At 38.2% G+C, this 14,005-nt stretch overlaps 1 protein-coding gene across 14 annotated transcripts; it reads left to right on the top strand.

The window, feature by feature from the left end:
* The first annotated feature begins 17 nt into the window (after positions 1 to 17).
* On the top strand, positions 18 to 10,364 carry LOC140586354 (uncharacterized). Of its 14 annotated transcripts, none has more exons than XM_072708177.1 (10): positions 18 to 66; positions 1,422 to 1,458; positions 1,744 to 1,766; positions 4,601 to 5,645; positions 5,748 to 5,894; positions 6,502 to 6,603; positions 6,961 to 8,293; positions 8,420 to 8,445; positions 8,588 to 8,613; positions 8,712 to 10,364. In XM_072708177.1, exons 3-7 carry the CDS (start codon positions 1,759 to 1,761, stop codon positions 7,189 to 7,191), a joined length of 1,533 nt encoding a protein of 510 aa, XP_072564278.1. In that variant the 5' UTR covers positions 18 to 66; positions 1,422 to 1,458; positions 1,744 to 1,758; the 3' UTR covers positions 7,192 to 8,293; positions 8,420 to 8,445; positions 8,588 to 8,613; positions 8,712 to 10,364. The 14 variants fall into 14 exon arrangements, with proteins under 14 accessions (XP_072564278.1, XP_072564275.1, XP_072564277.1 ...); XM_072708174.1 differs by having other exon boundaries at positions 8,547 to 8,613; XM_072708176.1 differs by having other exon boundaries at positions 8,376 to 8,445.
* The last annotated feature ends 3,641 nt before the right edge of the window (positions 10,365 to 14,005 follow it).

The raw sequence follows: 14,005 nt of genomic DNA, 5'->3' as shown, positions 1-14,005 counted from the left end.
ATAATCCTTTGTGCCACGTGCAGGACACACACGCTTCATGAGTGGACGATCTCCATTTTGTAAGAGGTAAGATTTCTTAATTTGTTCGAATATAAGACACGGTTTAAACAATAACGTATATCGGTTTTGAGTAAAGGTTTTAAACAGTATGATACGTCAAAATTAGATTAATAATGATCACTGTAATGATAGTATCGTTTTTTTACACAAATGGCAGTTAGTGGACTGCTAGCACAAGGTCACTTTCCAAGACTTCACGACTGTGTTACTGAACAGCTTTAACTAACCACATGTTTTACCGTATTAAAAAATATCAACGATATATTCCGATGAGTTTTAACGTCTTTCATCCACTTTTAAAAGTTCATGAGAAAGTTTTGCGCTCAGTGGTGAGTGATTTAGTTTAAATCATTTGTGCCGGATTTTGTCAGCCACAGTCAGTTTTTCGAAGCTTTTGTCTCGATGCGGTGGTTTTCAGTTGTGGTTAATGAAGCTAAAGTGACTCAGTCCAGCGACATAACTGTTTTTTCGCGTCATGCTGTCGGAGCCCCGTGACTGTGGCGTTATTTTTGTGCCACTATTCTGAGCGCACGTAAAAAAGAATTTCAGGTGCAAGTGTTGCATTTTGAGGAGAAATTTATTTTGAGTGAAGAAAAGCTAAATTTAAGTGAACAAAATTAATTGCTGCGTGCAAAAAATGTATTTCACCGTTTGCTATTATCCATACACACACACACACAATAGCAGCTCCTCTCGCTCAGTTTTTGCATTTGCGCTTGCTCGCAATGTGTTGCTTATACGCTCTCAACATTTCTGCCCGTGCGCGCTCAACTCTTTCTGAACACTGTTATATTTGTGCCACAAAACCAGCCAATCAGCCCTACCCTCAAACGAGGCAGTGGCGAAGGAACGCAGAGTGGCGGAGTTTGAAATATTACTCTTTCTGGGTCACAAAATAAACTTTTAAGATATTTCCATGCGAGAATGTAGCTGTGTAAACTTCAAATATTTGCTTGATTTGTCAAGACATCGCATATTTGCATAAGTGTTCTAACGTTTTGTGTTTGTTTAGAGGCGTTAAGTCAGTGTCAGTGAGTTTATATTTACTGTTAAGAGTAAATATCTCACATGAAAATTTGTAGAATCATTATTAGAAAATAACAGTAAACATCCTTATATGTTTTGAAATGTGTTAATCTATTGGAATGACTGCATATCAAGTGCTCACATTTGCAATTTTGAAAAAAGGGGGAAGAATTATCCCCTTTTTAATCTAATAAAGAGTTTCCTTGTGTTATATAGGAACCTCACCTTTAAAAATTTTTGCATTAATTTAGACATGTCTTTAACAATCTGCGTGTGTTTGTGTAAGTTTTTTATTTTGGAGACTGCTATTAATGATAATGTTGCTTTCCTTTCAGGTAATGGAAGATCCCTCAACTTAAATTCACCTGATCGGTATGTAGACTGTGCATTATAAAGTAAGTTGTGATACCATGTTGTATTAAATTAAACTAATGGTTTTGAAATTGAAGCAGCAGAAAATTATCAAGTTGACCCCACTTAATCTAACGTATTTGTTTTTGTAAAAATAATAAATAGAAAATAATTGCTTATTATTTGTAGGATTTTTTTTCTTCTTCTCTATAATCTCAACATCAAATGTGTATAGATACCCATGCTCTTACATTTGTCATGAAAAACTATTTAGATTCTTACATATATATTTTTCCATCACTTTAGGACCTGGCAAATGGGATGGCAGTGTAAGATATGCAAATCTTTTTCTACTACAAAGGGGAATCTACTACGTCATTACAGATTACAACACGCAACATTTGGTCGTGGACAGCACCAGCCATGTCTGTATGGCAGTTGTCCTTGCACATTTAAAACACAAGGAGCCCTTCGCACACATTTGTCCAGATACCATGCTGCTGAAGAGAGTCCAAGGCCTGGAGTGATCACTGCATTTAAGTGTTTGGCTTGCACTGCTTTTTGCTCTACTCAGAAGGACTATTTTCAACATATAGGAAATCACTTGAAGAGACACGAAACTGTATTTTGCGTTTTTAATGGATGTGACTTTCGCACAAATATATACAATACATTTCTAAAGCACAAAGGCAGGAGACATACATGTTGCTCCTTAACTGATTTTAAGAAAGAAGTCTTGGAAAGTCATCCTAGTCAGAACACTGACCATTCTGATGTCCCTGAACTCAACAGTGATGAATGCTCTAGTGATGTTGATCCAGAAAGTGCATCTTGTACTGTTCTTCAAGGACTGGGCTTACTTCTACTCAAGTTAGAAAGCACTTATAATGTTTCAGTGAGGTGCATTGATGCTTTGGTTGAAGATCTGTTCTATATTTCTTCTTCAGCATCTGTAGAGGCAGTTAAAAATATAATTGATTCAGCACTGAAATCTAACAAATGCACAGTTGACCACACTATCATAAAGGACTTGGCTGAACAGTTGTGCCGCTCTCATCCCATTAGCAGAGCTCTTGGAGCAGGCGGGCCACTTGGTTCAGCTTTTAAGACAAATAAGTATTTTAAGGAGCATTTCCAGTTTGTGGATCCTATTGAATATATTCTTGATGCTGAACAAAAAAAGAGCTTTCAATATGTACCAGTTCTAAAGACTTTGCAAGAAGTACTGAAGAACAAAGATATTGCAGTGGAAGCCTTTTCGAGGTGCTCAAGTAGCACTGGGCATTTTAAGTCCATTTTTGATGGTAGGTGTTTTAAGGACAATGACTTCTATGCTGTAGAAGAAACAAGACTCTCAATAATAATTTAGGTTGATGATTTTGAGGTGTGTAACCCATTAGGAACCTCTCGAAAAAAACATAAAATAACTGCAGTTTATTGGGTTTTGGCCAATTTGCCATTGAGATTACAGTCTGCCTTAACATCAATACAACTAGCTTTACTTTGCAAATCTGTTGATGTGAAACAGTTTGAATACAAAGTAGTATTGGATCCACTTTTGAAAGATCTTGTCACTCTTGAACAGGAGGGGGTTTTTATTTCATGTTTAGGGAGAAATATTAAAGGCGCCCTACACTGTGTTGTAGCCGATAACCTTGGTGCTCATGCAATTAGTGGACTTGTTGAAAGTTTTAACGGGCCATATGTTTGTAGATTCTGCCTTGGACATTCTTCAGAGTACCAGACATATGAAGTACGGTCTGGGGTCTTCCCACTTCGAAAAAAGGATGACTATGTTTTACACGTGCAAGCTGTCAAAGAAAATCCAAATTTAGTGCCTCATTTTGGCTTAAAGCGGTCATGTCCATTAACTGATCAACTTAATAATTTTCACTTTGTGTCTGGATACCCACCAGATGTCCTTCATGACCTTTTTGAGGGAATAGTGCCAAGAGAGTTAGCATTGTGTTTTCAAGTGTTTTTGAAGAAGCACTACTTCAGTTTGACTGAACTGAATAATATAATCACACGTTTTCCATATAAGGGCTCAGACAAATTGAACAGTCCACAAGCAATCCCTTCAAATTTTGCTGGTCGCAAAACTATAGGAGGAAATGCTCATGAAAACTGGGCCCTAATACGTTTGTTACCTCTCCTTGTTGGTTTACGTGTACCTGAAGATGATCCTGTTTGGCAACTTCTTCTGACTTTGAAGGACATTGTTGAGTTAGTGGTTGCCCCTGTTCACACAACACAAAGTATTGCCTACCTTGAATTTAAAATATCTGAACATCGTATCAGATATTTGGAAGTTTTTCCTGATCAAAGGCTCACACCAAAACACCATTTTTTGGAGCACTACCCTGCTTTAATAGAAAAATATGGGCCATTGGTTGGAGTATGGACAATGCGCTTTGAGGCAAAACACAGATTTTTCAAGCAAGTTGTGAGACACACTAACAATTTCAAAAATGTGTTGCTGACCCTTTCTACAAGGCATCAAATGATGATGACATACCACATGCAATCAAAAGAGGTGAAACCTGCCCTGCTTGTCACAAAAATATCCAGAATGCCTGTAGATGTGCTGCATCCAGACATACAGGCAGATTTAAGAGCAAGATCACCATCTCTGACTTGTGTGCAGCTTGCCACCACTGTCACCTACAGTGGAACAAGATACACTGCTGGGATGATCCTGTCTAATGGTTCAACATGTGGACTACCAGACTTTGCTGAGATAATACAGATAGTCGTTTTGGACAATTGTGTATATTTCATTGTGAAGTTACTTGCTGCATGGTATGTAGAGCATCTGAGATCTTTTCAACTGGAGGACACTGGCAAGATCAGTCTTTTGGAGCAGCAGAAACTTGGTGACATGTGGCCCTTGGCTTCTTACAATGTGGGAAGAAAACGCTTGGTAACCCTGAAACGTTACATCTGCTGTGAATAATAGGTAAAAAAAAAACCAAAACGACAACAACAAAAACTTGATAACATGTACATCTCCCAAGTATTTGTTTTTTGCAACATTTGGTGTGTTGAAGTGTGCTTTTTGTTTTATAGTTTTATATCTCTACTATTGTATAAATGAAAAGTAATAACTAATTTTATTTAATTGAAGGGAAATTTAACTCTGCCCATTTACATTTTATTCTAGGTTGAACGAGATGGAGGCAAAGCTTCGTGTAATTATTGATGACCAAATCGAGAAGTTGGTTCTTCCATCAGGGATCCCACCAACATTGGAGGAGCTGCAGAGTGTTGTGAAGGATACTTTTGGGATTTCAAATGACTTCAGTCTTCAGTATTTTGACCCAGAATTTCAGGACTACTTCACTCTTCACAGAGCTGACCAGATAAAAGACAAAGACACTGTGAAGGTTGTTGGCATCACCCCGGTCATCCTAAGCTTGACTCCGGTTGATGACAGTTTTGGCAGCCCCTCTGGCCAACTGTCTGACTATGAGTCCTCATATGCTGAGTCAATTGTATCCAATGCAGACTCTGCTGCAACCACTTCTTCTCAGGACACCATTATTCTCAAAAGGCAGAAGACCACAGAACGTTGTGAGCCCTGGCCAAAACAGTTTCCCATTCCACAGTTTGCATATGAAACTGAGATGTACCTGGAAAGAGCCAATGAGGAGTATAAAAAGAATGGAAATCTTCTGCCCACCTCCAAAGTAAAGACTGATATTTTTGAGAAGTTGGCTGAAACTGTATTTACATTTACAGCCTATCCTTCAAGTGCACAGGTTAGTTATGTTGCTGAGGCACTTGTGACAAAATACCCTTGTCTCAAGGAACCTGGCTCTTTCTCAGGTTATTATGGTTGGCAACAAAGCATCAAATACAAGATGGCCAATTATCGTACAAAACTTAGAGGGTTTGGTGTTCCTGAGTTGACATGCAATGCCATGAAACACAAGAGTCCAGGTGACCAGAAGTCTGCAAATAAAGTGAAAAAGCCTCGGAAAGCAGAGGTAAATTACCTTCCGCCATATCCAGCAGGTGAAGATGAGGACAGTCAAGAAGAAGAGAGAATTCAGTTGCTTACTGAAGTCAAGAAAAGAGACAACAACAAAGTGATAAAAGAAAAAATGGCTAAAACATTTGCACATAGACGACATGAAATTGTCAACCTGTCCCCCAGCATTGAAGACATCAAAGCCAGATGGCCAGCTTTGTTTGAGGCATCTCATGTGAGTTCCAAATTCATTTTGGGTAGGCTTTTGGGTTTTTTTAATGTAATCTTTCAAGCTTCAAATAATTTGAGGCTTTATCGTGTTTTATTTGTCATTCAGCTGCAGGATGAGTTCTACAGGATCACCCTGGTACACCTTGAACCCAAATTCATGTCCATGCTGGATGAGTACACTCCCAAACTGTTGGCCCTTTTCCATTCCAAGGGGGGAGCCATGGGATTGAAGTTGCAGGCTATCATAGCCAAGGTATTTTCCACAGACATTTCAGCTTGTAATTTTATTTAAAGAATTATTTTGTCAAATTTCAAGAGTCATTTGCATGGTGCATAGCTCCACTAACTTGTTTGCATGTTTTTGTCAGTGCAAGAGGACGTCACTGATATAATTAACAACACAATTATGGGTTTCATGTTTTAATTGTATTTTAAATACATGTCTGTTCTTAGTAAAAAAAAAACCCAAAAAACCCCACAAGTACAGGTATTGCTGGGGTTTTGTTTTTTCCCAAGAAGGAAAAACCCTTTCTGACAATCATAAACTAAATTAAATAAAAAACTAAATGACTAAATTAAATTAATTTACTAAAACGACACATTTAAAGATTGAAGCATACAACTTGTTGAAGCATACAACTTGGAATTGTCTTTACCTATATAATGTTGACAATACCGTTTTGTTGACTGTCAGCACCCAGGCATGTGCATTAACATCAGCTACTTATCCCACATAATGTTCCATGTGATGATAATTTGATATTTAACAGTTTTTTTTAATACTGCCAATTCTCACAGTTTTGTCTTAATAAATGGTCACTTATCTGATGGTAATTTTTGGAATTCTTGCTCATTTTCAGTCACCAAGCAATCCTAGCAATAACATAACCAGAAATCTGGTTATTCAGTGCTTGATGGTGTACCTTGGGGAGTCCATTGATCAACTGATCAAAGAGTACAGTGTAAGTGTTGAAGTAGAAACATTATTCTGTTTTTGTTATTCATATGTGTTTGTGTATGTGTTTGTCAATTTTCAAATAATTTGAGATATTATCATGTTTTATTTGTCATTCAGCTACAGGATGTGTCCAGGAAATACAATTGTGTATATAATGTAGTTGCAGTTTGTCAGGACTAAAGACTGGCTAATATGACATGGTGAACAAGTCCTGTGGTTAAAGAATGCCTGCCTGTTGCTTAAAACATTGTGTTGTATGCCGAATGTTTCTTGCCCATAGACTACATGTTGCTATACTGTTCCTTTATAATATTCAAGTGTGCAATTACAGTCAGAAAAACCCATGTGTTTGTTGTTTCAGGATGCTGATGAGGACAGTGTGTCACAAGATCTTTCTGAACAGAGGATGAAAATCTACAAAATCAAGGCTGTTGGATCTGAGGAGGATGACATTGGCATTGTGCTGGAGGGTGTGAGAGTTATGCCTGAGAGAGATGGAGAATACCGCTTTTGTCAAAGTGACAGGTTGGGTCAAAGGTCACAAAGGTCAAATAAATCAAAAAGTGACAGGTCCGGGCTGCAAGCCAGGTGACGTCATGAGCTAGTGCGAGGTGGCAATTTTTTTTGGCTGTGAGCGAGTTGAGCGTTGGGATAGGGGTTTATTTGTATATAGTTTATTTATTTATTATAATTATTATAATTTAATTATTTATTATTTAATTATTTATTATTTAATTATTATTTATTTTTATTTGAGTAGAGTGAATTGTGTGCTTATGAGTGTGGTTTTTTGTGGGAATAGCCCCGTGCTACGAGGGTGCCGAGCAGGGGGACTGAGCAGGGGGGTTGGTGCGTTAAGGTCTCAAACACTGGGTCTGAGTGGGGTGGGTTACCTGATGGAGTGTGAGCGTACGCTGTACCGTGGTAAGGTCCCGGGCTTTGGAGAATCCGTGGAAAAGGGCTCGGAGAGAGCGATGCTGTGTCTGCTGCGGTACCGTGGTAAGGTCCCGTGGCTTTGGATAATCCGCAAAGGACTCGGAGAGAGCGATGCCGGAGAGCTGAGAGTTGTGCTGCGCGAGACTGAAAGAAACCCTGTGAGAATGAACAAGTTGGAGCTAAGAATGAGAGGAGGAGTTGGGTCTGACGCTATCCTCCTCCAATGAACGCTTAGCGGCAGTTTGAGTGTGTGTGTGTGTGTGTGTGTGTGTGCGTGAAAGCCGACACTCCCCTGCAGCAGTAGCAGTTTGGCCTTGTGTGGTAGAAAAACTTGTGTTTTTCCTCATGCAACCTATGTACATCCCGATAGGTCAAATCCCGGTCAAACTGTAATTTGGGTCACACATCAAGTTGGACATTTTGTATTCCAGTAAATCTTGTTTGAAATTGTGTCTTTTGCCCCCCCGAGGGCCACACATCAAGTTTGACATTTTGTATTTCAGTAAATCTTGTTTGAAGTTTTGTCTTTTCCCCCGACTCCCCCCATACCGTCTGTGTAGTTAAAACGTACATCGAAATAGACATCAGATAAAACTTGACAGGACGTATATTTCTCCTTAAAGAATCCTAATAAGTAACCAACCGCAGATATTTTTAGTATGCCGAGCAGGGATTCCCTCCTTTGGTAGACACAAGTACCCAGTATCATCAAGGCCTTGCCCTACTGGAAAGAGAAAACTACACGGGACCTGCATAGAGTAAGTATATTATTTCTTTTACGCGTGTTTTATGATAAACACCATACAATAAAATAACTTAAAATAATTATTTTATTTTTAGAGATTCAGCTATTTTGGGTTTGTTTTTTTTTTTCTCTACGGGAGACGCTGCGGATAGAAAACTCCATATAGTGAGTATATTATTTCTTTTATACGTATAATAAAAACGCTATTCATTAAAAATAACTTATTCTAAAACAAAATAACTTAAAATAATTATTTTATTTTTTAGAGATTCAGCTATTTTTTGTTTGTTTTTTTTCTCTACGGGAGACGGTGCGGATAGAAAACTCCATATAGTGAGTATATTATTTCTTTTATACGTATAATAAAAACGCTATTCATTAAAAATAACTTATTCTAATAATAGGTATTCTCTGTTTTTTCTATGTACAAGAGAGACGGGGCGGACCGGTCAAGAGAAAATCTACGCAAGACCTGAATCAGCAGTTATGGACGGAGCAACACCCCTTCCTATACCCGAAGCGTTATTAAATGAAACAGACAACAACAAAAACGCTAATAATGAAAATGATGCGGTTTACTTTGCTCAACACGACTCGCCACCCGCGGCGTCTGGTGACGCGACGGCCCAAGAGCCCTGTTTGCTACCATCCTTAGAGACATTATTAATAACCTTCCTGTGCTGATAGGGTCGGCACCGACCCATTTTTAAGTTTAACATGCATAAAAGCACCACATATATTTGTGCATACTCTTAAAACAAAAGGCTCCATATTGAACCTTTTAGCTTGGTACATATATGACACTCCTTGGACATTCTCAATTAAAAGACATGGCACCTTTTTGAAGGCAATGGTTATATTTCCTCTGGTTAGAACCCCTATAGTTCTATATAGCACACCCAAGAACCTTTTTTTCGAAATATATACTGCATCAAAGCTTTTTGACTTTGTCAGGAATCTCTATTTAAACTAAATAAATTAAAACAAAATCAAGGTAAGGCATCCCCACACATGTAAGGTAAGATAAGACCAGTTCAGTTTATTTATATAATTCTCTAGAGGTTTATTTTATCATTATTTTTTATTGAAAACGAGAGGAATGCTGTCAAAAAAAAAGGTCCAGAAAGCCACACCAAAAATATTAAAACCAATCTTTTCATGGATAAGGAAGCATAACAAGGTAACCAAGAAGTAAGAAACAAATTGGATGATAAATAATTGTTTTGAGGGTATCTTATGGCTGATGTAAGACACGTGCTGCTTGACACCGACCCGTCTAACATAAGAGACAGGAACAGAAAGCTAACATAGGCCGAAGGTTAAGCGTGTTAAATGAAAGGCAGCGGGATAATTCCCCATAATGCCGCACTATAACAAAATCAAACGCGACGTGAAAACGTTTAATAGACCTCAATAAAAATGTCAGGGACGTCTACGACAAACGCAGATTGTTGCCTAGTGGGGAAACTGCCTTTTGGATACCGAAATGTAAAACTAGCAGCATCGCAAAAGGGTGTTGTAAGTCTTTAAAAATATTTCATCGAATGAATTTGTTAATGTAACATGAAAGTTTTTTCAAAGTAAGATGTACAGATGTCTTAAAATGTAACATATAAAAGTTTTTTCAAAGTAAGATGTACAGATATTTTAAAATGTAATATGAAAGCTTTTCAAAGTAAGACGTACAGATGTTTTAAAATGTTCGGGTGTTTTATTTTCTAGACGCGTTGTACAAAAACGTTTTGTTACGTGTATGCAGCGCAAGCGTGTTTGTACAAAGTTATATGCATTCATTTTGCGAATCGGTTTTGAAATCTAATATATGAACGTGGCTTTTATTTTACAAAAACAAAGTTGCAAAAAATTTGTAGGCTCTTTATCAAAGCAGATTTTGTTAACATAACATGAAGTTTTTTTTATTTTCAAAGTTGCACAATGGTTTTAAAATGTAACATGTATACGTGTGTTTTATTTTTCAAACTTGTACAAAAATGTTTGAGTACATTTATCAAATGAGTTTTAAAATGTAACATGTACAGGTGTTTTATTATTCAAAATAAAAGTTGTACATACATTTTGTTATATGTATGCAGCACGGTCATGTTTTTAAAATGTGCTAATATTTGCGGGATGGTGGGAATAAAGTGTATTTAAAGGGGTACCTCTCGTGGAATCTACCAATCTTTAGCAGCTTTTGAAACCTGAGCCAGACGGGGACTGGGGTGTTTAACCGTGAGACTCGACACCGAGCTACGCATTAGATCCTTACTTCAGCAATGGTCCCCATGTACCCAGTGTAGGGTCAGGTCCATCGCAAGAGAATGTCTCCGCCGTGAAAGAACGATCCGCCAGCATTTTGTGTATCAACGAATCTGTAACCATTCTTTCCATTCATTATATGCTGAGTTTTCCAAAATTGTTTTTTAGCTGAAGCATCAAAAGCTGTAACTTCGAGTGCACCTGGTTTAATAGCATTTTATTTATAACAGTAGGAGCTTGTAAACTGCATTTAGCAGTCGCATTAAAACACATTAAAAACTTTAAAGAATAAAGCCTTAGTTATTTTTAATAAAGACGGCTTTCTAGTAAATGGTTTTCCTACAAGGTGACCCCGCGGCCTATACTTAAGACATCCGGGCGCCTGATTTGAGATGTTTACTGAGGACGGTATGTTAAGTTAACAGTGGTGACCGAGCTGCACCGTGTTTGACTCTTAATGAAACTTAGACCTAATTCAACAGAACCAGTCGTCATCCACTTTGCAGTGAGATTTCTGAGCGAAATGTGAACAGAGATTCATTTTCTTACTTTACTACTTACCGGATAACAAGGGAAATGGCAGCGGCAATAACCTACACAGTTATTTGTTCCTTCCATATGTATATATGTAGCACCGCAGAACGTTTTGCACTTTTTTTGCACTATTTGTTTATTGTTTGTTGTGTGTTCTACGTGCATGTTTGCACTGGAGGATCTGCTTTTTATTCTCATTGTACATGTGTATAGTGACAATAAAAAGGCATTTCATTCATTCATAATATGTCGGACACAATGGCTCTGAGCACGATGGAGTCCGCGGTGAGGCGCACGAGCTGCTAGCTGATGTAATTCTGCGAACGGTCCGGGCTCTGACATTCTTAAGGTGCGGCTATCTATCCCCGAGACACTTTAGCCAGGATCGTGTATATTTGCGCTTATTAATGCTGCAATGTCAGGGTTTTGCTGACTCTTATAGGAAGCTGGCTAGCAATAACATTTTTAGCTGGTCTTTTTCATTTAGTACATACACGGTTTAGAAGAAAATCTAATCACCATTAAAAAAATAAATAAATAAACGTACAAAACTATTGAAATCCCCCAGAAGCATGTGCATATTTTTCTGGTTTGCATGTTGTGTGTGTGTGTGTGTGTGTGTGTGTGTGTAGTTACCTAAGCACAGTCGGCCTAGTGTTTGATAGGTGATGGAGAAGCGTATGGTCGTGGGGACAATAAACTACATGCGCCTATGCCAACATGTGTTTAAGTATAGCGACGAACATGGACGCTTTCTTTAACGTAAAACAGTTAAAGGCTCATTCGGTTTTGTTTACATTTTTATTTTTTTTTTCATTTCAAGTAGCCTCTAATCACCTTACATTAGTTCTGATTTACTGTAGTCACCAATCAGAGTATTTTAAAACAATGGCACTGAAATGTCACCACATGTTAAAGCTAACAAAGTAACATGATTATATCAGCGGAACAAACCAGTCGCCGGTACGTATAGACAGATCATGTGTTGCTCAACAATCGACAGCATTTTGAAATCTATTTGTATTTAGACAAATATATTGGGAATAAAGCGTTGTGTTTTAAAAGGCAGACATTGAGGTAGAATTTAAATTGGTCACAATTGTATTTTTTTCCGCAGCTAGAAGTGTCGGCTGAGGCTGATTTTAATTGGCATGTCAGTTTAGGATTCTTGCAGTAGAAGTTATGTAGTGAATTGCGGTACTCTGAAATGAAGTGATATGTGTATTAGAATCGTGAAGCGTCATCTTCCTTTGTTTTAGGTTCACCCCGGGCATTTTATGAATTGTAATGTAATGTCAGACAGTGTGTGATGAATTTCTGAAGGCCTGTTATAGGCCTATATGACAATTTCGTGGAAACGTCTCATGGAAAAATGTAGTTGCAGTTTGTCAGGACTAAAGACTGGCTAATATGACATGGTGAACAAGTCCTGTGGTTAAAGAATGCCTGCCTGTTGCTTAAAACATTGTGTTGTATGCCGAATGTTTCTTGCCCATAGACTACATGTTGCTATACTGTTCCTTTATAATATTCAAGTATTATTTTTTAAATCATTTAATGAAATAGGTAAATACCTCATCATTGATGACTATGGTCAACCTGAGTGACAAGTAACCCGTCCTGGACAGAGGTTTCTTCAAGGCCTGTGGTGGGAACCCCATGGTGTAGGATTAAGAGAAAGAATACAGGGAGTGGTACAAATGAGCAGTTGTCCTGCCCCCTTTTACTCATTTTGGATGCTTAAATTACTAAATTGTGATTTTAATGCTAATCTGTATGATTCTATGGTCTGAGCGAGTCTCCAGTACTACATGAATGGTAAACTTAAAAACTCTACTTCTCTTAGCTTAATGATATTTTCTTTTACTGTGTACGATTGGTAGAAATGAAAATCGTGATTTGTCTCTCAGCTTGTGTGTGTGTGTGTGTGTGCATGCGGTGTGTCAACAATGGCAATTAATCACTAAATTCTAAACAAACCCACATATAAAACCCCCTCCCCACCCTCCCCAGACACCTATAAAACACAGGATTCTTGCTCTCACCCCCCACTCATTTTGTGAAAAAGCATGTCTGTTGCCAAGACTACAGCTCGTGTCTTGAGTCGTACATACTATGACCCCAGCCACCCGGGGTCATACGGAGGGGCCTCCAGACTGCAGAGAGCCGTGCAGGAAGATACGGGGAAAAAAGTGGCTACTGATGACACCAGAGAGTGGCTGTCTATGCAAGACAGTTATACTTTACATAAGCCGGCTAAAAAGAATTTCCCCAGGAGCAGAGTGTTTAATACCGAGAGCCATGTATCAGCGGCAGGCCGGTTTATGCGACATGCAAGGGCTGGCGATGTACAACGACGGGTTAAAGTATCTCCTTACGGTGATTGATGTTTTTTCCTAAAAGGCATACTTGCGTGTGTTAAGAAACAAGACAAGGGTGGTTGTAACGGAGGCCTTTGATTTTATTTTATCCGAGGGGGCGTGTCCCTCAAGTTACACACGGATGCGGGTAATGAGTTTTCAGAATGAACTTTTCAGAAACTTCTAAAAAGTCATAAAATCACCCAATTCACCATTTAACCGAACGTTAAAAGAGAGGATGTCCAAGTCAAATTGTATTTTCTTACAGCTTGAAAACTACATCTTTTCATTGTGCCACACATACAATGTGTAGTGTACATTTGAATGTGTAGTGTACACAGGGGAAAAAGTAAATGAAAATGAAAATGTTAAATTATAGCATGTTAAATTAATGTGTGCAGTCCTGCTACTCTTGTAGTTAAGGGAGAGCGGTCGCTGATATTACTGTTTAATAGAATTATTTGGGGGCAAAATGTTTTTACTTTATTAAAAAGCGTTACATTTGAATGTGTACACTACACATTCAAATGTACACTACACATTGTATGTGTGGCACAATGAAAAGATGTAGT

Source organism: Paramormyrops kingsleyae, unplaced genomic scaffold (genome assembly GCF_048594095.1).
Source record: "Paramormyrops kingsleyae isolate MSU_618 unplaced genomic scaffold, PKINGS_0.4 ups44, whole genome shotgun sequence".
NCBI classification, from domain to species: domain Eukaryota; kingdom Metazoa; phylum Chordata; class Actinopteri; order Osteoglossiformes; family Mormyridae; genus Paramormyrops; species Paramormyrops kingsleyae.
This window is presented reverse-complemented; position numbering and strand designations above follow the sequence as displayed.

Bases quoted from the DNA above. Each gene is read 5' to 3' on its own strand.
- LOC140586354 (XM_072708179.1), top strand. The intron at 5,646-5,747 runs GTGAGTTCCAAA...TTTGTCATTCAG, and splicing joins CTTTGTTTGAGGCATCTCAT to CTGCAGGATGAGTTCTACAG. The intron at 6,604-6,960 runs GTAAGTGTTGAA...TTGTTGTTTCAG, and splicing joins AACTGATCAAAGAGTACAGT to GATGCTGATGAGGACAGTGT.